The 22674-nt window shown below is 52.6% G+C and overlaps 2 protein-coding genes across 8 annotated transcripts; one reads left to right on the top strand and one right to left on the bottom strand.

Annotated features, from left to right (window-relative positions):
• Positions 1-8: 8 nt before the first annotated feature.
• On the top strand, positions 9-22674 carry TAFA3 (TAFA chemokine like family member 3). 4 transcript variants are annotated; one of them, XM_082460209.1, is made up of 6 exons: positions 9-138; positions 12427-12484; positions 14563-14678; positions 15271-15420; positions 16310-16473; positions 17574-22674. In XM_082460209.1, the coding sequence occupies exons 3-6, from the start codon at positions 14564-14566 to the stop codon at positions 17583-17585; spliced, it is 441 nt and encodes a 146-aa protein (XP_082316335.1). In that variant the 5' UTR covers positions 9-138; positions 12427-12484; position 14563; the 3' UTR covers positions 17586-22674. The 4 variants fall into 4 exon arrangements, with proteins under 4 accessions (XP_082316335.1, XP_082316334.1, XP_082316332.1 ...); XM_082460208.1 differs by lacking the exon at positions 17574-22674 and adding an exon at positions 17042-17567 and having other exon boundaries at positions 16349-16473; XM_082460206.1 differs by lacking the exon at positions 17574-22674 and adding an exon at positions 17042-17567.
• Positions 2038-7600, bottom strand: PPM1J (protein phosphatase, Mg2+/Mn2+ dependent 1J). 4 transcript variants are annotated; one of them, XM_082459269.1, is made up of 10 exons: positions 7226-7599; positions 5510-5624; positions 4761-5048; positions 4389-4474; positions 4002-4086; positions 3298-3416; positions 3031-3094; positions 2767-2874; positions 2504-2655; positions 2038-2359 (listed from the first exon to the last, which is right to left on the bottom strand). In XM_082459269.1, exons 1-10 carry the CDS (start codon positions 7549-7551, stop codon positions 2212-2214), a joined length of 1491 nt encoding a protein of 496 aa, XP_082315395.1. In that variant the 5' UTR covers positions 7552-7599; the 3' UTR covers positions 2038-2211. The 4 variants fall into 4 exon arrangements, with proteins under 4 accessions (XP_082315395.1, XP_082315398.1, XP_082315396.1 ...); XM_082459272.1 differs by having other exon boundaries at positions 4362-4474; positions 7226-7595; XM_082459270.1 differs by lacking the exons at positions 3031-3094; positions 3298-3416 and having other exon boundaries at positions 4362-4474.

Raw genomic sequence — 22674 nt, 5'->3', positions numbered from 1 at the left:
CTCGCGTGGCCAACCGGCCACCCGCGCCTACATCACCTGGGGCTTCGCGGGAGGCGGGACTGGAAAAGGCGGCTTCGGGGACGCCCGAGGAGGAGGCCGCGGAAGATGCCCACCCTCTGCTCCTAGGATCATTGCGGAGTAAGTACAACCCACCATCATCCCCCCAGGCCTGGAGACCTTGCAGAACCTTTGAGATTCAGGGCACTTGGTTCCACCTCACAATTCCCTTCCTTCCCCCTAGCTGGAATTTCCAACTCCTACCCACCCTTCCATCCTGGAAATCTTTCTGGATCCCCAGCTGGGAATTCAGTTGCCACCCCCGTTGTATTATTTCTGTGCCTCTAGGGACACCTAGCCGGGCCTGACTTGTGCGTTGGGTATTTACCAACACTTGTATCTTCTTCCCTGAAAGGTACCTGAGGAGGTGGATGGAGGATGAGGAAGTCTACTCACATTTTATTAGCTTGTGCAGGGCACACTACATAGCTTTTAATAGTCATCACAGATCTCTAGGTTAAGTGTACTCATCCCCTTTTGCCTGTAAGGAAACTGAGGCTCTGGGGAAGTTAAGTGGCTTAACTTAAGTGGCTTACTTTTGCCATTTGTATGTGGCAGAGCAAGAACTCTGATAGTCAGGCCTGTCTAGCTCCAAAGCTGGTCTCTCTCCCTGCTGCCCACTGTGATCCTCCAACCTGTCCCTTCCCACTGTCTGGCACAGTGTGTGGCACATAATAGATTTTCAACAAATATTTGCTGAATGAATGAATGTTAGAAGTCATACAGACTTTAAAGATCTGAAGAGCAACCCACACATTTGCTAAATGACGAAACTGAGGTCCAGTGCGGTTTGGTCCCAGGCCTCTTAACTGGCTCAATAAACTGAGCTATGTGCTCAGTTCAGATCAGTTTCTGCCTTCAAAGAACTTACAATCTAAATTCCAAATGCAGACAACGTAAAGATAGGTAATAGTTATTGAACCCTTATTACATGGACCTGGCTCTACATACATAAACTACTTTAGTCCTACAACTACCTCCTGAGGTAGTACTGTTACCTCCATTTTTCCAAAAAGCAAATTGAGGCTCAGAGAGATTGCAAACCTAGTGTTGGGTTTGGCACCAGGACCCAAACAGCAGGACTTTCAAGCCCCTGTTCCTTGACTGCTACTCCACACCAACTCCTCATATAGACAGTTGCAGTACAAGAGGCGAGCGCTGTAGTGGGGGCATGCGTGGGCTGTGGAAGGACAGGTGAGATGTTCAGGATGAGGTGATGTGTAGATTTTAAATGAGTTGGAGCTACTCCAGACACACAGAGTTGTGGAAACCACAAGGCGGGGTGGGGCAGAAGACAGGGCCGGAGAAGGAAGCAGTGGCCAGATCATGAAGGTCCTTATATGCCACGCTCAAGAGCTGAGTGTCAGTTTTGGTCTAGGTGCAGCAAGGAGCCACCAAAGTATTTTCTCAGAGGAATCACCAACTCAGATTCACGCTGTGGAAAGGGCTCCCTGGCTGCTGTGTATATTGTATATTGGGGAAAGCAGGGGAGTGGCTTGGAGACAATTAGGAGGCTAATATACTGAAGGACTAAGGTAGTGACTGTAGGGATGGACAGATAGAAATATATTTAAGGGACTTCCCTGGCGGTCCAGTAGTTAAGACTCCGCGCTTCCAATGCAGGGGGCACAGGTTCGATTCCTGGTCCCCCGGGGAAATAGGATCCGCATGCAGCGTGGCCAAAAACTAAAAAAAAATTTTTTTTAAAGAAATATATTTAAAAATATATAATCAACAATACTTAGTGATTGATTAGCTTGATGAGGAAGAAACGGAAGCCAAAGGTGCTCAACTCCAAGAATTCTAACTTGAGTAGCTGAGCTGGTGCCCCCTGAGATGATGAGCGGGGAGAGGACATATTTGTGGGGGAAGTAATGAATTCAGTTGGAGGAATGTTGAGTTGAAGGGCCTGTGAGATGTCTAGGAGATGTTTGGGAGACAACTGGGACAGTTTTTAGTCAAAGTAAATAAAGACACACATATTTATCCATCTGGTTTATTTGCCAAGAGCTAAAATTTTGGATCTAACTGGCACCCCTTCTTCAGTTAAATTGCCACTAAAGAAGGTCAAGGAGACAACTTCAGAATTTGAGTTGGGAGAGGGGTAAGCATGGAGAGGCTGGGATGGTGGTGGGAGGTTCGGGGCTGAGCCCCTCAGGAGTAGCTGCCTGGCCCTCCCAGGGGGATGACGAAGACCGAGATGTCATCCCCGGAACCCAGCTTGTTGTTGGGGAGATGCCAACCACGGTCCCGGGGGGTGCCCCGGGCCCCCAGGACCAGAGCTTGGGCCAGAGCTGTGTACCTGTCAGAAGCACATGTGCACAGTCATGTACCAACATGTATATGGGAAGATGGATACACAGGCCCTCATGTGGGTCCCCAAGCATTTCTTCCCTGTGTCCCTTCCTTCCCCATCGACATCCCCTTGCCGCCATACAACCCCTACCTGCTGGGGTCATTGGGCTCATAGGCTGACAGCACCCTGTCCACAGTGGCAGCTACCTCACAGTCACTGGTGACATCCCACAGCCCATCTGTTCCCAGGACTAGCACGTCATCTGGGCAGTGCTCATACTGCGTCAGGTCATACACTCGTACCTGGTGGGGAGAGAGGGTGCAGAGGGAGCTTGGGGATGAAGCGACCTTGGGAGAAAGCTGGCCTGAGACCCCCAGAGCAGGGAAGGCTAAGGAGGCTCCCATGTGGCTCACCTCAGGGAAAGAGGAGAGGAAGGGCTTGATGGGCAGTGTAGAACTGCAGACCCTGAGGTTGTGGTCTCCCAAGCCCCGGGTCACCCCAATGGTGGACATCATTCGAGCCTAAAGGAAATGAGGAGGGGGCACTACTATAGCCTTCTTCCAGTCTCTCTGGGACCGTGGACCCTTTCCACCCCTACCCTCGGGTAGAACCTCCACCTCCCTAGACAAGTTGTGGTGGGTCCTCCTGCCCTCTCCCACCACTACCATGGAGTTTACCTTTTTGCCCTCCCCACAGACCAGAGGAAACCTGAGATCCTCCAGCTCGATCTTTTTGTAGGCCCTGGGGAGGGGGGAGTAGAGGAGGCATCACCCAGGCATCAAAGTCCCTCTCCCCTAGGAGCCACACCCCTTACACAAACCCCTGAGAAGGGCCACATTCCCCCAGCTCCCAGCCTGGCCCAGCCTCCAGCTTCCACCTTGCTGCTGGCGAGGGACTGGTTGTGTTGCCATGGAAACGGGCCCCAGCTCTGAGGGAAGTGTTACCAGCCAGTCATGTTCTGGTCCCGGTACAGCATCCTCTGCCCCAGCTCCTTAGGCTGAACTCTGCGGGGGAACTCAAGGTGGGTGAATTCACCACCCAGCAGCTCTGGTTTCAGGAAGCCCTGGGGTTGGGAGCGGCCAGACAGAGCAGAGGGCCAGGGGGCATTAGGTTTACAGTACACCCTGGTGTAGAGGTGATGTTAATTACAGCAGACCCTTAAATGGAGTCTACTGTGTACCATGCACTGTTCTAATATTAACATATATTAGCTCATTTAATCCTCACAACAACTTTTAAGGCAGGAACTCTTGATTTATGGAGAAGTTCAGGGAACTGTTGAAGATCACACAAAGTACTCAAACCAGGATTCAATCCCAGGCAGCCCAGCTCCAGAGCCATTGCTTTAAAGCACTAAGCTATCCTGCCCCTTAGGGGCCTTTGCTGTTTCCTTCCCCCACTCTGACCGCACTTCCTTCCTCAGTTGGGGCCACAGTGGGAGGCACTGGAGCAGCCCACGCTCTTTCCTGCCACATCCTCCACACCAGCTCAGCCTGCACTCCATAGTCTGTGGAGTGGCCTTCCCAGTAAGCTCCCAGTAAGGAGCGGTCTGTCTGTGTGGTGAGGGTCGGAGAGTCCTTGGGACACAGGGTACAGAGAGGCACAAGATTAGTAAGGAATGGGAGTAGGGAGTTTAGTTCCTACTTACAAGCGTCTGAAGACGCTGGCGCTCAGTCTCCGGGGTGAACTCCCGCGACATTGGAATGATTTCTCCATTCCGGACAATGATGGCTCTGCCCAGAGAAACAAAAGGTTTGGGCTCGGCTCTCTGCAACCCCCTCACATAAAGAGTTCCAAAAAGACAAGGCCCTCTCTTAGAGTCCCTCACCCAGACCCCCAGTTTTCCTCCCCTCATAGCTATTTCAGGCCCTTCCTTATGTCTCTGATCCCTCCTGACCCCTTCCAGTCTCTGAATTTTAACACCCACCACGTCACTCTCTTCTATTCCCCCATCCCAGAAGCTTGACCCCTCCCCCGCACAGCCTTTTTCAAAGCTCCCACCCCATACCTGCTGTCACCTGCATTGGCTACGTACACCTTGCCTAGCAAGTAGACCACAACCAGTGCACAGCAGCCCCCCTCCACTTGGTGGCCACGCCGCTCCCGGGCCATCTGCTCATCCTGCCATATAAGGAAGGGTCAAAGGGGGTGGATGAAGAAGAGGCTCCAGACACACAGCCACCCGCCCCACATCTGCAGATATAAACTGGCCCAGCAAGCCACACTGGTGGACAGTAGGGCAGATATCGGTATAACACCCACTTCTCCCTCCCTCTGAACCAAGTTCTGCTCAGGTTCTCAAAGCTGTTATGGGTTCTCAGCGTCACCTCCTCAGGCCACCTGACTCCCGTACAGAGTTGACCAAAGTGTCTGCCTGGCAGGCCCTTGGCCCGGGCCACCCACTTACCATGAGCTGGAAGGCATTCTCAATGGCACCCACTACCAGGCTCTCATGAGTCACTTCCTTCTGCGAAGACCAGCAGGACTGAGGACCAACCAAGTGAGAGGAATCAGAGGAACCTGGAGCCCCCGGGGTGGACGGGAGGCAGAGGGGAGGTGGCGAGGGGTCCTGGAGTATCTCCACCAGGTCCTTTAGCTGCTCCCGAATGTGGCGATGCAGGAGCCTAGAGGCCATTTCGGCAGCTCTGCCCCCTGCATGCCCATCAAACAGGCCCCAGTAGTAGAAGCAGAGTCCCTGGTGGAGGAAAACTTGGAGGTGAGTGTGTGTGTGTGTGTTATGCAGGGAGAAGAGCAAGACTCTGGGCATCCATGTAAACATTAGAGAGGAGGTTAGATTTTGGTATTTAAGGCAAATTAGATTTATTCACTCATTCACCAAAGGCATACTATTTGTCTGAAAGCAAAGCATCAAAAAAGTCAAACTCAGAGGATAAAAGATGCAAAAATAAGCAATGGTAGTTATTAAATCATCAATAAATACATGAGCATCTCCATTTTAAGTGGAAAACTAAATATTCATACTGACATGGTAGAATCTACCTGATCAATGCCAGATAAAGGTTCTGTGCCATTAAGGTAGAAAGCTAGGGAGTTAGGAGTTAGGTCTATCACATGGCTCAGATTAAAACTGAATGCCTAGAATCCCTGGGGATAGTTGTCTCCTGGGAAGGTTAGGAAAGGGGGTGGGGAGCTTACCTGGCATCGGCTAGGCTCCCTAGGTGCCCCTGAAACACTCCTCCGACCTTCCACATACACCACTTCACAGCAAGCCTGGTCCTCATTGTGCCGGCTCTTGCCAGCGTTGATGACCCTGTCAGGCCAAAGTGACCACATCAGGTTGGACATCAGACCAGGTCCTGGAATAACTCCCACCTGAGACGCACATACCGTCTCTGGCCTGCTGGCCAAGCTGAGAAAGGTCACAGCCACCTGGGAACCAGGCCAGAGGGAGGAGGAGAAGGGAGGCAGGGCAAGGCACAAGGAGTACTGCCTGGGTGTTGGGCTCCACCACCTCCTAGAAAGGCCACAGCAGCACTCTCCCACCTCAGGTCTCCCATCCCTTCCCTAATGGTGCCACTGGGGGAGGACCTGGATGGAGGGAAGGAGGTTTTAATTCCTGGCTTGCCAAGACCCTGCATCCACTCTGACCCCCAAAAAACTCTTCTAGCGCCTTGTCCACAACACCCCACCCCACCCTCATGAGCACACCCACCTTTATCCTTAAATCATCCAGTGAAAGTTTCTGCTGCTTTTTTTTTCTTTTTTTTTCTTTTTTGGCCTCATGTGGGATCTTAGTTCCCCCCCACCCCAGGGATCGAACCCGAGTCCCCTGCATTGGAAGCATGGACCATTGGACCGCCAGGGAAGTCCCAGTTTCTGCTGTTTGGCAATGAGTAAGTGCTCCGGCACAGATCAGGAAAGAGGAATTGAAATAGGGTAGGAGTGGAAGCCTCCCTGGACTGCGCAGGAGCCACATAACCCCAAACTCTAACCAAATAGGAAGTTAAAGGAGCCGGTAGCGGGGCCGCGGGTCCACCAGCCACAACCCTCAGCCCCTCAGCGGCCCCATCTCCCTCAGTGCTCTGCTCTCCCAGCAGATGCATTAAAAATCCACCGGCCCTGTAGGAATTCCCTAGTGGTCCAGTGGTTAGGACTCCGCGCTCTCACTGCCGGGTCCCCGGGTCAGGGAACTAAGATCCTGCACTGCCAACAAACAACCAAACAAGCAAAAAAAAAAAAAAAAAAAAATTCACGCAGCTTGGAGCAAGCCGGCTGCTGCCGCCACTCCCACCGCTCTGGCCCGGAGGTCCACTTCCTTGCCTGGCCAGGGCAAGTCCACCCACCAAGGGGTGTTCAAAGGGGGCCCTCCCGCTTCCCCGGGCGGCCCCCTCCCCCGCCCCTGGGGAAGCCGGCGGCCGCCTGGTGTCGCAGGCTATTTCTGGGTGTGGAGGGGGAGGGGAACGGTAAGAGGACAGGGAACTGGGGCGCTGGGGTCGGGAAGCCCAAGGAGTTTTTCCAGCCGCCATCTCCTATATTAAAAGGGACCCCCGCTCCTTGAAACCTCTCCTCCCTTAGCCATTAAACTACCGGGCCGCGACTGAGAACTGGCCAACTCATCGTTCAAGGGCCCTCCACTCTCCGGGCTCTGGGAGAGAACAAGGTCCTGAAGCGGTGCGGGTGAGGATAGTCAGCGAGCTAGAAAGTCCTGAGAAAAGCTGCACCCGACTTGAGAAAGGGCTGGGAGTGGGTGCGGCCCAAAGCCCAGAGGACAGCAACGGTCCTGGGAAAAAGGAGCTCCTGGCACCAAGAGCGGCGAGAGGGGATGCGTCCCAGCGCCCGGGATGCCGAGGTGGGGAGGAGGTTGGGAATGGGAGTCCCATCCTGGTTAGGGTGCCCCCCGGGGACGCTCACTCGGCGTAGCCCGTGCTCCAAGGCAGGCGACGGCCGGTGTCCGGGGGGCTTTGCACAGCCCGGCCAGCGTGGTCATCGGCGCGTCGCAGGCCCCCAGGGCTCAGCTGCAGAAAGGTCGGTCGGGAGAAGCTTGCTCGAGCCTCTACTGTCTTCGCGGGCGCCGCACTCCCGCTCCCAGCCCTAGCCGGAGGGCTTCTGGGAGCTTGTGGAGGGGCGGCGGGTGGCGCCGAGGTCGAGTTGGGCAGGTCCGGCGACTTGGGGCGCGGAGGCGGGGCGCCCCCAGAGCTCACCAGGTGCGCCACGGCCGAGCGCACCCGGTTTAGCATGCTGCCTCCCTGCCCCGCCCCCGGCCGTGGCCCCGCCCCAGGACAGGCCCCGCCCCCTAGGGCTCCGGAGGGGCGGTGCTCGCTCCGGTCAGTTCGGGCCCACCATAGGCTCCCGGCCCGCAGGGCCGATCCCCGGGAAAACTACCTGCGGCTCTGGGCTACCCCGGGAACAGTCCCGCCGGCTTGCGGCCTCTCCCCCGCCCCGTTCCGACTTCTCCCGCCTCCGCTTTTTGGGGGGAAGAAGGGTCTGCTGTTGTAGGAAGGGGACAGAAATCTTATTTCAGCCTTGCTCTATATTCATCAGCTAGAACTTCCCCATTGTGACGGGAGGGTGGTGTCTCCTCGCCCTGGGTTCGTTGTGGCTAGCCTGCCCAGAGGGTGATGGAGCTGATGATCTCCGTTAGCGACCGCAGGGTGTGAAGCTCCAGGTGTGGTAACACCTCTGGCTGGGGCTGCCGGAATGAGAGTGAGGGCCAGCGAGCTGGTGCTGGGGGTGGTGTGGAAGGGGTAACAAGGCAGGCTGGAGCCAATCATCCTGAATTAGGGAGCTGGGTAAGTTCCTGGATTCCCGAGGGCGCTGTGCCCCGTGAAGACCACCGCTAGATCCGGCAGAACAGTTACCACTCCGACTCCACTTTTTTTTTTTTTCAGGACCCAATTTCCGCCCATATTTGGACCTCCCCTGACCACAGCAGAACTGTTAGTAAGGATAACAATAACTACATTTATTGAGGACTTACTAATAATAGGCCCTCTACAAGGCACTTTCTATACTTTAGGCCCTTTACACTGCACACTAACCCTGCAAGGTAGGTCTTATTATGTTCGTTTTATGGATGACACAGGACTGGACGCTCCTGTCATTTTACATGACTTGTTCCAGGAGGTCAACAGCCAGTGGGAAATTCATGCCCATGTCCGTTCCCCAGCCACCCACACTGATTCTATCTTAAGAACCAAGCTGATTTATCTAGATCAGAGAGGAAGGGTTAAGAGGTAGGTGAATAGAAGGGGGGGTGGGGTTCCTCCTCTCCCACCCTCCTCCTCTTAAGGCAAAGGCTGAGAACAGTCCAGGTGAACAACTGTGGCTGCCACCGGGGGGAGACAGAGGCCAGGCTAAGTCCCTGCCTGAGAGGGGAGGGTGGTACTGACCTGATGCTGGAATAGCTATGTTCCTAAGCCTGGGAATTGATTGTTAGGCCTCCAGAGACACCTCCTACCCCACACATGGTTCAAATGGGAACAAGGCCCTTATGGTCCTAATGCAAGTCAGGGTAGTCCTCAGGGACTGGCACCCAGTTCATGGTGGGGATTCCACCTCTGGACTCTGTCAGCTGGGTGCTTCCTGACCATGACCCTCTCTGTTCCTGGCTAGACTGTACCCCCAGAAGGGGTGTCTTTTCTGGTAGCTTCCAAATAAAAATCTCACAATGGTCATTCAGGTTTGTAGACTTCTATAATTATGCCTGCACTTTGGGCAGAGAGAAGGAAAAAGAAGAAAAGAAAAGAAAACCAGAAAAAGTCAGACCCAAAGGCACATAGAGTGGCAAGGCAGACAGGGAGATAAAGAACATGCTGCTGCTATGGGTATTTCCCTCCTGTTTGAGAAAAACTGGAACCAGCTCACAGATAAATGGCATAAACAGCAGCAGCAAGCCATAGACAGAAGAAAAAATATAACATCCTGGCTATTTTTATTATTCAGTGTTTCTGGGACAGTTTGCTTACCACTTCTCCGTATCATCCAGCTCCATAATCCCTGCGCTTCACAACACCCATCATGGTGTGACTGCAAGTGGGCCACAGAGCCAGGGCCCAGAGACCCCCTAGTTCCAGCAACAGATGGTCAGCAGGGATGTCAACAGCTCCCTTGGGCTCTAGAACAGCCCTCCGACCATACCCAAATCCTAAGACTCTCCTCTCCCTGAACCTCTCACCTCCTATTCCTGGCATCATCACACCTCCTCCATCCTCAGACTGCCCCAGAACCTGGTGAGAAGGTCACCACCTCTACTCATCCCTGAGGCAGCACAGAGTGAGAGGCAAAAGGGAGATGGAGTGGGAAGAAACAGCCTTGTAGGATATCCTTTGCTGAGAACTGCTCAGAGGCTGGTCCTGCCAGGAGTGTGTGAGGCCTCAGCTAAGGGTGGGAAATGGGCATCCTCAAGAGAAATCCCTTTAGGGACTTCCCTGGTGGCCCAGTGGGTAAGACTCCACTCTCCCAATGCAGGGGGCCCGAGTTTGATCCCTGGTGGGGCAACTAGATCCCGCATGCATGCCGCAACTAAGAGTCCTCATACTGCAAATAAAAAAGATCCCGCATCCCACAACTAAGACCGGGCACAGCCAAAATTAATTAATTAATTTTAAAAAGACAGAGAGAAGTCCCTTTATCCTGGGCCACATGCAGTGGCTCAGAGCCAGGAACTGGGCTTCTTCCCTTTGCCTCTCCCCTCCCCATTACTCCATTCCCAAAGCCCTCTTAAACTAAGAGGAGTGTCCTTCAATCAAGAGACATTCACAGACCACCACTTCCTCTCTCATTTGTCTAATACTTTCACATCCAGAATCTCACCCTGTAAAAAATTACACACTATACAATTGCAATTACATTGCAATTTTTATGGTGAAGAAACTGGGTCTCAGAGTTTCGTTCCCAAGTTGGGGTTCATACCCATCATCCACAGGCCTACCAAAGCCCTCCTGCCTGCCAGGTCCCTACCCACATGCCTCCCCTGGTCCTTCCTGCCCCAGAGGACACCACTCCTGGGGTAGAGATCATTTGCTATTTCCTCCTGGATTTTAACATTTTAACACCTGAAGGGCTACCATAGCAATCTAAAAGAGCATCGTCAAATAGGATTTTGTGCAATGTGGGAATGTTCTGTATCTTTTCTGCCCAATACAGTAGTCTCTAGCTGCATGTGGTGATTGAGCACTTGAAATGTTGTGAGTGTAAATGAGAAACTTAATTTAAGATGTTATTTACCGTATTGGACAGTGCAGTTCGGGAATCTTCAAGGCTCAAAACCCGTGAGGGTCTGGGCTATCACTCCTCACACTCAGCACCCCACCCCAAGCCCCAAGACCTCCAGAGTCTTGAGGGACCTCTCTGAATTACCTGCGTATACCAGGGACCACATCGCGAGGTCTGGCTATCCTCTCTTCCACGGTCTTGCCTCGAGCGCCAGGGGTCGCTGTGTCCGCGGGGTCGGCGGAGCGCTGCGCGCGGTGCCCGGCGCTGTCCGGGAGGCGGCGGCGGCGATGCCCGCGCGGGGCTGGGGAAGCGGGGGCGGCCCCGGGCTAGGAGGAGGAGGCGGCGGCGGCGGCAGCCGCGAGCTCCCAGGCCTGCGGGCGGGAGCCTCGGAGGGACCCCGGCTGAGCTCTGCAGAGCTGGGCGAGCGGGCCCAGAGCTCCCCGGTGCCCAGGGCGGGCCCCGCACGACCATGATGCCAGTTTGGCCAGAGCCCCTCCGCCTCGGGGACGCAGCAACTTGGTGAGGGGGACAGGACTCCGGACTAGACAGCACCGGAGCTGACCGCTCCCGCCTGCAGTCCGCCTTTCGGAGTCTCGATCCCGGACTCAGAGGCGAGGAGAACCTCAGGCCGGCGGGTGCAACCCGTGGGTACCGCCGTGGGGCAGGTAGGTCCCAGGCGTGGGAGCTCAGAATTGGGAGGACTGAGTGGGCGCGGGGCAGGGGCGGGAGAAGGCAGGGAAAGGTTAAAAGATCTTGTGGTTCACATTCTCAACCCCATGCTGGTAGGCAGGGGTTTGGGGAAAACAGCCTGGGAAACTGAGGCAGGAGTGTGGCAGCCTGAGAACAAACCCCAGAAGCTTCTTTCTCAAGCTCTCTCTGAGGGAAGGAATAGAATGCCAGAGAAGGCACCCCAAATGCCCACTCCCGGGTGTTTTGGGTCTTGGGGTTCATAGGAGAGATGGGAGAGTTGGGTTGGAGGTGTGGCAGCTCAGAGAGAAATGGGTTGGGAGACTGCCAGAGAAAAGGCACAGCTGCCTTTGTAATGATCAAAACAAAGTTTCCTGAAGGGGGCAGGGAGAGGAGATACCTACTCAGAAAAGAGGTACTTCTAGAAGCTCTCTGCCCGTGGAGCACACCCATCCCAGGGGTTTTGGCATCACTTCCTCCATCTGCCCCCTCAGTCTTTTCTGGGCTCTCACTCTGGGGAGCTAGGACACATGGCTCTTGGTCCTTCTGGAGCCCCACCATCCTACCTGCCTCAGTTCCACCTCCCTTTGGAGGCTGAGGGAGGGGAGGTCTTGGGGAAAATGGAGATGCTTTGGGGCTGAGGCCTCTGAGGCTTAGAGACCTGGAGGACTCCCGTTCTAGCCCTCTAGAGTGGGAAGGGGGGTGAGGGCAGCAGAGTTGAGCCAGCTTCTGGCCAGTCCAGGAAGCAGGTGTGATGGGGCTAGGAGGAGAGGAGGCAAAGAGGATTCGGGACCTCAGGGGTTATTATTCTAAGGCACCTCTTCCCAGCAGCGGCTGTCAGATTCTGCTCAGGAACTCTTCCCTGGCCTTCAGCCCCTTCCCAAGGCCAGAGAGATGACAGTGTGGGTTCTTAGACACCTCCTACCATCAACCCTGCTTCACTCCCGGCACAGAGAAGCTCCCTCCGGCTTCTCTTCTCAGGCCTACCAACCTACATGTTCCCAGAGTCTGCAAGGACCTCTGCGAATTCCCAGGGCAGAGGAGGGACTCTGCCCCCTGTCCTGGCACCTTGGGGAACAACCTCAGAATTAGGCACTACTTCAGTGCCCAGTCCACCCACTTGCCCTCACCCAGGCCCTCCTCCACCCCCTGCAGGGCCACGGGCTCCCTCTGTCCCTTTCAAACCACAAGAATCTCTCCTATTTGTCTAGGAAGAGTGAGTCTGAGGCCAGTGGATGAACTGACAGAAGATAAAAGATTCCAGAAAAGGTGAGTGAGGAGACAGTTGAAGAGGGGGAGTTGGGGGAGGGGTGCGTAGACAGAGATCAAGCACCCTCTCCAAGGGAGCAGCTGGGTCCTGGCATTTAGTTTGGCCTCTAGTGTTCCCAGCACTAAGCTGGCACCTGAGGGAGCCCAGTGATGCCCCAAGGGGTAGCAGTGCAGCAGAGGGGGTGGTTCATGCCCCTTCTGTGCTTGGGTGGCTCCCAGCTGCTCTGTGCCTCTGCTTTACTGGGGTTCCCTCCATTTCTAGTCCACTCTCTGGGATAGATTTGGGAGATTCGAACCATCAAGGATGAAGGAGGAGAAGGAAAGGGGAAGAGAGCAGAAGCAAGGTGGTCCAGTGGGAACAGGGCAGGTTTCTGGGCTCAGGGTCTTCTACCCACATGCTGCCTGGCCTTGGGCAAGTCATTTGACTTCTATTAGCCTCCATTTCATTTCTTCCTTTTTATATTTAAATTTTGTTTAAGTTGAATTGCTAGTACCTTCCCGTGGTTCAAATCCCAAAAGATTAAAGAGCAATAGGGAGAGGGATTTCCCTGGCAGTCCAGTGGTTAAGACTTTGCCTTCTAATGCAGGGGGTGCGGGTTCGATCCCTGCTTGGGGAGCTAAGATCCCACATGCCTCACGGCCAAAAAGCCAAAACATAAAACAGAAGCAATATTGTAACAAATTCAATAAAGACTTTAAAAATGGTCCACATCAAATATTACTCAGCAATAAAAAGAAACAAAATTGAGTTATTTGCAGTGAGGTGGATGGACCTAGAGACTGTCATACAGAGTGAAGTAAGTCAGAGAGAGAAAAACAAATACCATATGCTAACACATATATATGGAATCTAAAAAAAAAAAAAAAAAAGGTTCTGAAGAACCTAGGGGCAGGACAGGAATAAAGACGCAGATGTAGAGAATGGACTTGAGGACACAGGGAGGGGGAAGGATAAGCTGGGATGAAGTGAGAGAGTAGCATTGACATATATACACTACCAAATGTAAAATAGCTAGCTAGTGGGAAGCAGCTGCATAGCACAGGGAGATCAGCTTGGTGCTTTGTGTCCCCCTAGAGGGGTGGGATAGGGAGGGTGGGAGGGAGACACAAGAGGGAGGGGTTATGGGGATATATGTATACCTATAGCTGATTCATTTTGTTATACAGCAGCAACTAACACAACATTGTAAGGCAGTTATACTCCAATAAAGATGTTAAAAAAAAAATGGTCCACATCAAAAAAAATCTTAAAAAAAAAAAAAAAAAAAAGAGCAATAGGGAGAAAAATGTCTCCCTTCTACCTCTGTATCCCAGCCAACCAGTTTCCCACTCCCAGCCAACTAGTTTCCCTTCTTGGTGGCCAACAATGTTATTAGGGTCTTTTGGTACATTTTCCAGAGCTAGCTTAACCCATATTTGAGCAACATATATAATCCCTCCCTTTTACACATTGAATACACATCACCCGGCACTTTGCCTTTTTTCCCTAAATGATGGATTATCGTTGGAGATCACTGCATGCCTCAGTACATAAAGCATTTCCTCATTCTGTTACAGCTGTCTGGATGGGCATTGCACAGATGGCCCACAGTGTATTTAGCCAGCCCTTTACTCAGGGTTGTTTAGGTTGTGTCCAGGGTTTTTGAGTATCAGTTTGCTCATTTGTAAAATGGGTACAAATAATCCTACTTTGTAGGACAGTCGTGAAGGATTCAAGAGTATGTTTGCAGGGTCAAGTGCTCAAAACATGGCAGTCAGCATTATTGTTCCTTCCATGTCACAGCCCTCCATGGGACCATGCCCAGTTCATTCTTTAAGACCCCTCCTAAATGTCATCTCCTCCACAAAGCTTTCCATGTTTTTCCCAGCAGAACAGTCTCCCTTCCTGCTCCCCTTTCTGACTGTAGTACTCACCACTTTCTACAGTGAGTCTGTGCCAGGCTGAGAGCTGCCTGGGGACAAGTTGTGCACCCTGCCCGCCTCTGTGCCCCCCAGAGTACGTGGCACAGTGGTGCTGGCACTGGGCACTGGGAGGGCTCCTGCCTGGAGTCAAGCAGGGTGTGTGCTTCTCTCTGCAGGATGCGTGAGAGGGCCACACAGAACTGGAGCACGGGCGGCTGGCTGCTGGCACTTGGCCTGGTCTGGCTGTGGACCCACCTGGCCTCGGCTTCCTTGCAGCCTCCAACTCCTACAGGTCTAGGGGAGGTGGTGGGGCCCTGGGGCGGGTGGTTTTCCAGGATGCCTGGAAAGCTGGACACCACTGCACCCTGTTCCACAGCAGGCAGATCTCTGAGGCAGAGTAAAACCCACAGATTCAAGGGCAGACGCATTCTCACCTTCCCTTCCATGCCGGAAGGTGTTCTGCAGGGAGAGGAGCCCCCCGGGTCAGGGCTTAAGTCTAGCCTCCTGGCCTAATTCTGTGGTTTTCCTTCTGGGATGGCTAAAGCCGGTGTAAGCGGATGATCCTCCCCACGCATTGTAAGCCCTCGGGGCCCTTGGCCTCACCCAGAGGAAGCCAGGAGATGGGGGATGGTGTGGACTCCATCTTTCTCCTGCCCAAGGGCCAGACTCTGCCAGGGTGATGAGTGTGGCCTCACTGGGGAGGAAGGAAGGATAGGAACACTGATGTGGCAGGAAGATGTCATCCTCGTCCCCTGCAATTGGAAATCTCTTACCTCCCCCTGCCCCGAGCTGGGAGGAGGGGCTGGAGGACAACTAGGGTGGGTGGGAGGGGAGCAGGGGTGCTGGCCTGGGCCAGGCATCTGATGGTGTGCTGGCCCTTTCAGTCCCCGTGAAGCAGGGCACCTGCGAGGTGATTGCCGCTCACCGCTGCTGTAACCGGAACCGCATCGAGGAGCGCTCCCAGACTGTCAAATGCTCTTGCTTCTCTGGCCAGGTGGCCGGCACCACCCGGGCAAAGCCCTCCTGCGTGGACGGTGAGTGAGAGGCTGGGACCCGGCAGGGAGGGCTTGGTCAGAGAGATAAGAAGGTCTGTCCAGGCTTCGCCATCTGCTGGGGATACAATTTCATGCCCAGCTCAGGGCTTTCACTGTCGGAGTCTCAAATGATGGGGCCACCTCTGGGAGGAGGGGCACAGATGTGACCATCCCCATCCCATAGATGAGGAAAGCTCTGTCACAAGCACACGCCCTCCCTCCTGGCCACACCTACTGCCTGGCACATACGCGGATTCATTTCCTCCCACGATCTTCTCAGGCCTCTCTTCAGCGTCATCACCTCACACCCACTCCTCCAGACGTTGACTTCTTCACCTGCGGCTCCTTCCCAGGCCTCTTACACATCCCCTCCTCTCGTTCTCAAGTCGGCCTTTACCCTCCCCTCACATGGACACACGTGTATCGCTTGGCCATGAATTCCTTCATATCCACCCCTTTCCCACGGCCCCATCCATGCTTATTTTCTTACTGTCACATGGCAGCGCCATAAACGTGCCCACTTGTGCTCACACACACACACCTGCTTGTGCACTCCCTCAAATGGCCTGCACGCTTGCTCACGTACACCAAGGGGTATGTTGAAGACTGTGCCTCTCTGCTAATGACGTGGTGGCTCAACTCAAGGGTTGGCTTGGAGACAACTTCCCCTGCCTTCACCCCGCTCTGTCTTTGGTGAGATGTAGGGGTCAGTGGGGTTGAGGTTGGTATGGTTGTGTCCCAAGGCCTCAGCCTGAGTACTGCCCTTCCGGGCAGCCTGGAGTAGGAAAAAGACAAGGGAAATGCAGGGCTCAAAGCCAGGGTGTGTGGAAACATGCCCTTATTCTGCACAGACCACTCCCACGCCCACAACTGCATGCTGTACTTGCAGAGAACTTAGAGCTGCCCTCACTGCTTCCTGCTCCCACAGCCTCCATCGTCCTGCAGAAGTGGTGGTGCCAGATGGAGCCCTGCCTGCTGGGCGAGGAGTGTAAAGTGCTCCCGGACCTCTCGGGATGGAGCTGCAGCACCAGACACAAAGTCAAAACCACCAAGGTATCCAGGGAGAGACACCTCATCCCAGCCCTACTCTTCCCCCTTCGCTGGGGGTGGAAAAGGGGGCACAGGAACCCTGGGGTCTAGGATGCCGGTTTCCCAGGGTGAGATCTGCAAGCCATGTGGGCTCATCCCCGGACAGTCTCCCCTGGGTTTGTCTAGACTCTGGGGACTGAAATCCAAGGTGTCCTTCTGGGCAAATTCCTGATGCTCCTGAGGCCTTAGTTTCCTTCTCTGCCAAGAGTGAGTTTGCCTTCCAGAACATGTCAGGTCCATAGAACAACGCAGAGAATTGAGGGAATTATCTAGATAATTGAGAGGGGAATCTGCAATAGCCATTCTGCCCTCCCACCCCTGCTGCAGGCCCACCCCACACTCCCACGCTTTACTCCCTGTAGCTCACACCTGCCTTCCTCTGGTTGAATTGCTGTGCTGGCACCAGCCGAGAGGATTATTATTTCCATGGTTTGCTGCCTGCCCCACAGGACAAGGCATAATCAAAATTTTATCGAACTCGTTAGCAGTTCCATGTGTGTCACAGTTAATCAGTTGTATTGCTCTGTCACAGCCGTTTGTACAGATGGGTGACACTGTGGGGCAAGCCAGAACTCTGCCTCCTGCCTTCCCTCCCCACCATCACACCCAGCAAACAAACAAGCAAAGAAAACAATACAGAAGGAAAGGCGGGCTCCGGAGTTCTGAAGAGAACATTTTCATAAGGCACAGAACAGGAGCTACAGCAAGAAAAAGTGTGGCTGGATCTAAAGTAGAGCTTCCTATCTGCAGGCAGGCAAGGGACACAGCCATTCTGAGTATATTTAAGACTAGAAGAGACCCACCCCAGAGCTTCTGACGTTTGTCACTCTTATATGGGTTTGGATTTGTAGCCTGTAGATCACTGTGTTTGCAATTTGGTAGCTACTCTGAAGCAAACAGCGGTGACGCAAGGCTGATTTATGTTTGCATGGGCCACCCAGCCACACTTTCCCAGTCTGGACTGCTTTAGGGGAAAGTGACCTGCATATCCTGGGGAATCTCGGGCACACTGGCATGGGACAGGCATTCCCTTCTCTAACCTTCCCGCATCACTTGCTCTGTAGGTCACACGCTAGCTCTTGGGGTCATGACCTGACAGCTTGATTGAGCCACGCACTGCAGAATGGTGTCCAGTTACCAGCTGGCAAATATGGAGATTCACTTCCCTGGACCCACACCCTGTGTGAAGTGCAGCAGCACTCTTTCCAGAGGTATTGCAGTTAAGCTTCTCAGTAGTTACGTCCTCATATCTCCAGGCCAATCTCCAGCCACATAGCTGTGGTGCTGGGCTTTCCCTGGGGGACACAGAAGAAGGTCAAGATAGAATCCTTACCCTTAAGAAATGTTCAGTCAAGTTGAAGAGCTGACGAAAGGCAACCTAGGTAATTTAGATTAAAGTGTGTAGTATCAGACTGGTTTCTGGCCCATATGCTGTGAGCATGTTGGGGACCGTTCACCCCACTCCAGTTGAGGAGACTCCCATAGCCCTTCAGCCACCCTCTGGCCACAGGGCACAAAGACAGTAGGTCATATTCACCACCCACTACTTCGGTGGGACCTCACATAGGTCCGAATCCCCGGCAAGCTGCTGACCTACTGAAGGAAAACAGTCTCCCCTGATGCCAGACCGGCTGTATCTCATTTGGATGGGGCTGAATTGACTTGGGGAAGGAAAGCAGAGATGAAGCCAAACAACTTTCCAGAAAAGCTTCTGCAGAGGCCTTGCCTGCTTTGGACACGCTGGGTATGGGCTGGACAGGACTGTAAAATCACCCCCACCCAAACACCCCAGGTTTTTGTTTGCTTGCTTGTTTTAACAGATGAGGAAACTGAGTCCCAGAGAAATGAGTTGACTTGCCCAAGGTGTCACAGCTTGGGCTCCCAGATCTCTAAGACGGCTGACCTTTCACTTAGCCTGGATGTTGGGATTCCAGCCTGGGCCTTCCATGATGTTTTTATCTCAAGAACAGGAACCTGCAAAGAACTGGATGGACAGCGCAATGATTTTGAGCAAGAACTTTTACAAAGTTCACTCCTATCTGAAATAATCCAGAATACCTACCCACCAGGATGCAGGACCACTGGGTCTCCACTCTGCCCTCAGCCCCAAAACTTCCAAACAGAACCCATGACAGCCCAGAGGTCACTCAGCCCAGTTACAGCTGAGCGCTCTGAGCTGGAAGCCTTGTCCACTCTAACCCGTCTCTTCCGGAGTCCTTAGGCTGTGCCTCTCAGAGGCTCTGGCTCCAACAGAGGGTCTGGGTGGCGTCCAGGGCTAGTCAGATTCCTCTTCCTTCAAAGGCCGTGCTAGGCAGCAGGGGAGCCCCTGCTAGGCAACAGGGGAGCCCCTGCTGGGCTGGATGGAGCCTCTGTCCAGGACTGAAGGTCAGCCAGTCAGGCTGGCACCCTAGGTGGTTTGCGGATGACACACAGGCCTCAGGGACTCAGAGACGCGAATTACTTGGATGTCTCATTGATAAGAGAATTACAGCCTCAGTGACTGCTGGCATCAGCTGGGATCAGCTAGGATCAGCTGGGATCGCCAGGACTGCAGGGTGTGATGGGGCCTTGAGGGGAGGGGTGTCAGTAGAGACCAACTGGGACAATGCTGAATTCTGACCCTCAGAGACGATAGATCAGATGACGGGTTGAGGCTGAGTCTCAGTCCCTTCCTGTTTCTCTCCCTCCCTCCCCATGCGGTAGAATCAAGACCGTTCACCCCACTCCAGGGTTTATCTTCTTGTTTGCCTTTTTGTTGTTTTTGGTAACGGGGTGACCAGTGATGCCGGCTTCGCACTAGACTGTAGATGTCAGAACTCTGACAACTTCGAATCTCTGCACATAGTGGGGTCACAGGGTGGGGTAGTCAAGGAGTAGGTCAAAGGTTGTCATCACCTCCTTCAAGGTTGGGGAGTGGATTAAGGGATTGGCACTCTTTCTGGAAAGGATAGTAAATATTTGCAGGCCACATACAGTCTCTGGTATATTCTTTGTTTTTGTTGTTGTTGATTTTGTTTCATGTTGTTTTAAAAAACCTTTTAAAATGTAAAAACCATTCTTAGCTCAAGGGCTGTACAAAACCAGGCCCCAGGCAATTTTTGGAAGGTTGCCAACCCCAATAAACCTTTGAAAGCAGGCCATCTCTGCAGCTTGGGTCTGCCTCCCGGCCTGCCTTTGGTGCAGTGGGAACCTGAGCGTGAGGGGTGGGTCAGGTTTTGTTTTTCTTCTAATGTTCCTTGAGAGACTGGTGAGTGAATTATTTAGGCTACAAATGAGACAGCTTTAGCAGAGTCGGACAATAAGAGCCTGCTCTCCTTCAAGCCAGGATGCAGGCTTCTCTACTCCCTCCGCATCCCGCAAGACTATGTCCAGGAGGGAGGGAGAGGGCTCCAGCCCCCTGCACATCTGCCGCATCCATAGCCAGTGGGCTGTGAGCTGGGGGATTATGCTGTACAAACAAACCACCGCCTGCCCCTGCCCCAGCCAGGCTCCTTGATCCTCCCTGACTTCCCTCATCCCTGCTTCAGAGAAGACCTCCTTCCTTTGGCACATGCTGGAATTTGCTAATTCATTTTTTTAACCCCTCAAAGCCTCCATTTCCTCCTGACCTAATCATATATTTATTTGGTGGGCTTTGAGGGGTATTCTTTATATGACCAGGAGAGCCCCACATGAGAGGATCTGATGGAGAAGGGAAAGCATCTCACCTCCCAACAGAAGCTCCCTCAGGTCCTGCTTCTAACTAAGTCAACATTTGTACACATTTTGTAGCTGCTTCAATGGCAGTATAGGAATGCAAATTAATTTTCTTGGAGCATAGGGGTCCTGGATCATTTGTGTTCCTTTTCTCCCCTTAGTGGGATGGGCTCTCAGATTTCCTGAGGTTAGCTGGTAACCCTACCCAACCAGCTTCGGAAGGTTGCCAACTACAGAAGATCATGTGGCTACTTTCTGTGGCCTCCTGGCAGTTTCATTAAGGTCTGTGAGTGACATCCTAATTAATGGCTCCAGACAGTTGGCTAGAGTTGAAGCCGCAGCTTCCTAAAATCACAAGCTTAGAGCTAGAAAGGATTTAAGAGACCTTAACCAATTCCCTCATTTGACAGATGTGAAAAGGAAGGCTCAGAGAGGTTAGGTAATTTGCTCAAAGTCACACAGCAAGCTGGTGGCATGTGCTGCCCAGTGATCCAGACAAGTGCTCTTTACGCTACTGAGCATTGCCTCTTACTCTAGTATAGATGAGAGCCCTGAAAAGAAGCCAGAATTTCAGCAAGGATGAATGTGAAAGAGGCTCACTCTAAAATCACCCAACCCTGTGAGTTCCAAAGGACAGAATAAAGAAGAATGGGAAGCTTTTAGAGATATATACACAGAAAGAGGGGAGAAGGGACAAAAGGGGGGAATTGAGATCACTCAGAAGAACATCAAAACACCAAAGCACCACACAAAATAATTAGAATAAAACTTGATTTTTGTCCTTCTTGGAGGAGACAGAACGGAGCTCCTGTCAATCTTTGGGAAACCTGTGCAGCAGTTTTGATGGTTTCAGGATTCTTTAGAGCCTAGTGCAAGGGGCTGCAAACCAAGGCCCATGGGCCAAATTTGGTCCACCACCTGTCTTTGTAAATAAAGTTGCATTGGAGTGTAACCGTGCTTATTTGTTTATTATTGTCTGTGACTACTTTCCTACTATGAGATAGCAGAGCTAAGTCATTGCAGAGAAACCATACGGCCTACAAGGCTTAAAATATTTACTGTTGGACCCTTTGTAGAAAACTTTTGCCAACCCCTGCCCTGGCGTTTTTATCAAGTCTTTCTCAATACACGCTGACAATTTGGAAAATGATGACTGTATGTTGAATTTCTAGGTTTGGATTTTTTTTTTTTGGTTTTTTTTTTTTTCGAGTCTGTGCTTGTGTCCCCTTTAACCCCTTCCAGTGCCACTTGTGAGCTCTAACAACCAAAGAAACGAAGAAACAACGACTAAGACAGAGGCCAAGAAAAAGACTTGGAACAGATGGAAGCTTCCCTGATATGTTGTCACACCCCAGATCAGCAAAGTTTACATTTCCCAAGGTCATGTAACTTCTACTTTTAAACCTCAGGGAAATAACTGCAAGTGCACCCATGTGTAAAGATGTAATTGTGTACGCATGTATGCTGCTGGTGTTTCTGTGCATCTGTGGATTTGAGCAACTCCATGCTCAAAAGCAAGGCTGATATTCAAAATATATAAAAACTAGCTCACCACAGAGACTGACTAATCAAGGCAAATGCCAACCTGTACGTCAGACCAGGGCACGCTAACTGCACAAAGCCCAGCGCGTTTCCATTCCACCTGCTGTGGCTGAGATGGGACTTCAGAGTAGGGGAGCAGCTAAGCTGGTTCTTGATTTCCTTGGTCTTGTGATGTGTCACTGAGGGTGAGTCTGGGTCCAGAGGCTACTGGACTCAGATGGCTATAAACATTGTATTTGGAATAGACATATAGACTGGGCATAAGGAAGAACAGGCAACTGCCTTTCAAGCCTTACATAAGGGTACACACTCCCCTTTAGTCTGGCTTCGAGGGATAGGATTCCAACCATTTTCAAAGGCTGGATTGACTTCCATGCTGGGTGATTGGCAGTACACAATCACTTCTACTAGTGAATGTCTACCTTGTGTCAAGCACATTAGGCTCTTTATATAGGTAACAGTATATTAAATGGGACTCTTTCCATCTCAAGATTTGGGCAGAGGCCTCAAAGGTGAGGAAAAGAATAATAGGGATCAGCTATTATCAGCTACCACATTCTAAATCAAGATGCTAGACTAGGGACTTCCCTGGTGGCACAGTGGTTAAGAATCTGCCTGCCAATGCAGGGGACGCGGGTTCGAGCCCTGGTCTGGGAAGATCCCACGTGCCGCGGAGCAGCTAAGCCCGTGCGCCACGACTACTGAGCCGGCGCTCTAGAGCCCGCGAGCCACAACTACTGAGCCTACGCACCACAACTACTGAAGCCCACGTGCCTAGAGCCTGTGCTCTGCAACAAGAGAAGCCACCGCAATGGGAAGCCCAAACACCGCAGCAAAGAGTAGCCCCTGCTCGCCACAACTAGAGAAAGCCTGCACGCAGCAACGAAAACCCAATGCAGCCAAAAATAAATAAATAAGTAAAAAAGA

The sequence above is a fragment of the Balaenoptera physalus genome, assembly GCF_965194825.1.
Source record: "Balaenoptera physalus genome assembly, chromosome: 1".
In the NCBI taxonomy this organism is placed as follows: Eukaryota; Metazoa; Chordata; class Mammalia; order Artiodactyla; family Balaenopteridae; genus Balaenoptera; species Balaenoptera physalus.
Note: the sequence above shows the minus strand (reverse complement) of the source record. Positions and strands in the feature narration are given on the sequence as shown.

Coding starts and splice junctions, on each gene's coding strand:
- PPM1J (XM_082459272.1), bottom strand. CDS start 7,551: ATGCTAAACCGGGTGCGCTCGGCCGTGGCGCACCTGGTGAGCTCTGGG. Junction 4,087..4,361: donor GCCAATGCAGGTGACAGCAG/GTATGGGGTGGG, acceptor TTCTCTGGGCAG/AGCCATCATTGTCCGGAATG. Junction 2,360..2,503: donor GAGCCCAATGACCCCAGCAG/GTAGGGGTTGTA, acceptor TGCTTCTGACAG/GTACACAGCTCTGGCCCAAG.
- TAFA3 (XM_082460206.1), top strand. CDS start 14,564: ATGCGTGAGAGGGCCACACAGAACTGGAGCACGGGCGGCTGGCTGCTG. Junction 15,421..16,309: donor AAAGCCCTCCTGCGTGGACG/GTGAGTGAGAGG, acceptor CTGTACTTGCAG/AGAACTTAGAGCTGCCCTCA. Junction 16,474..17,041: donor ACAAAGTCAAAACCACCAAG/GTATCCAGGGAG, acceptor GCTCTGTCACAG/CCGTTTGTACAGATGGGTGA.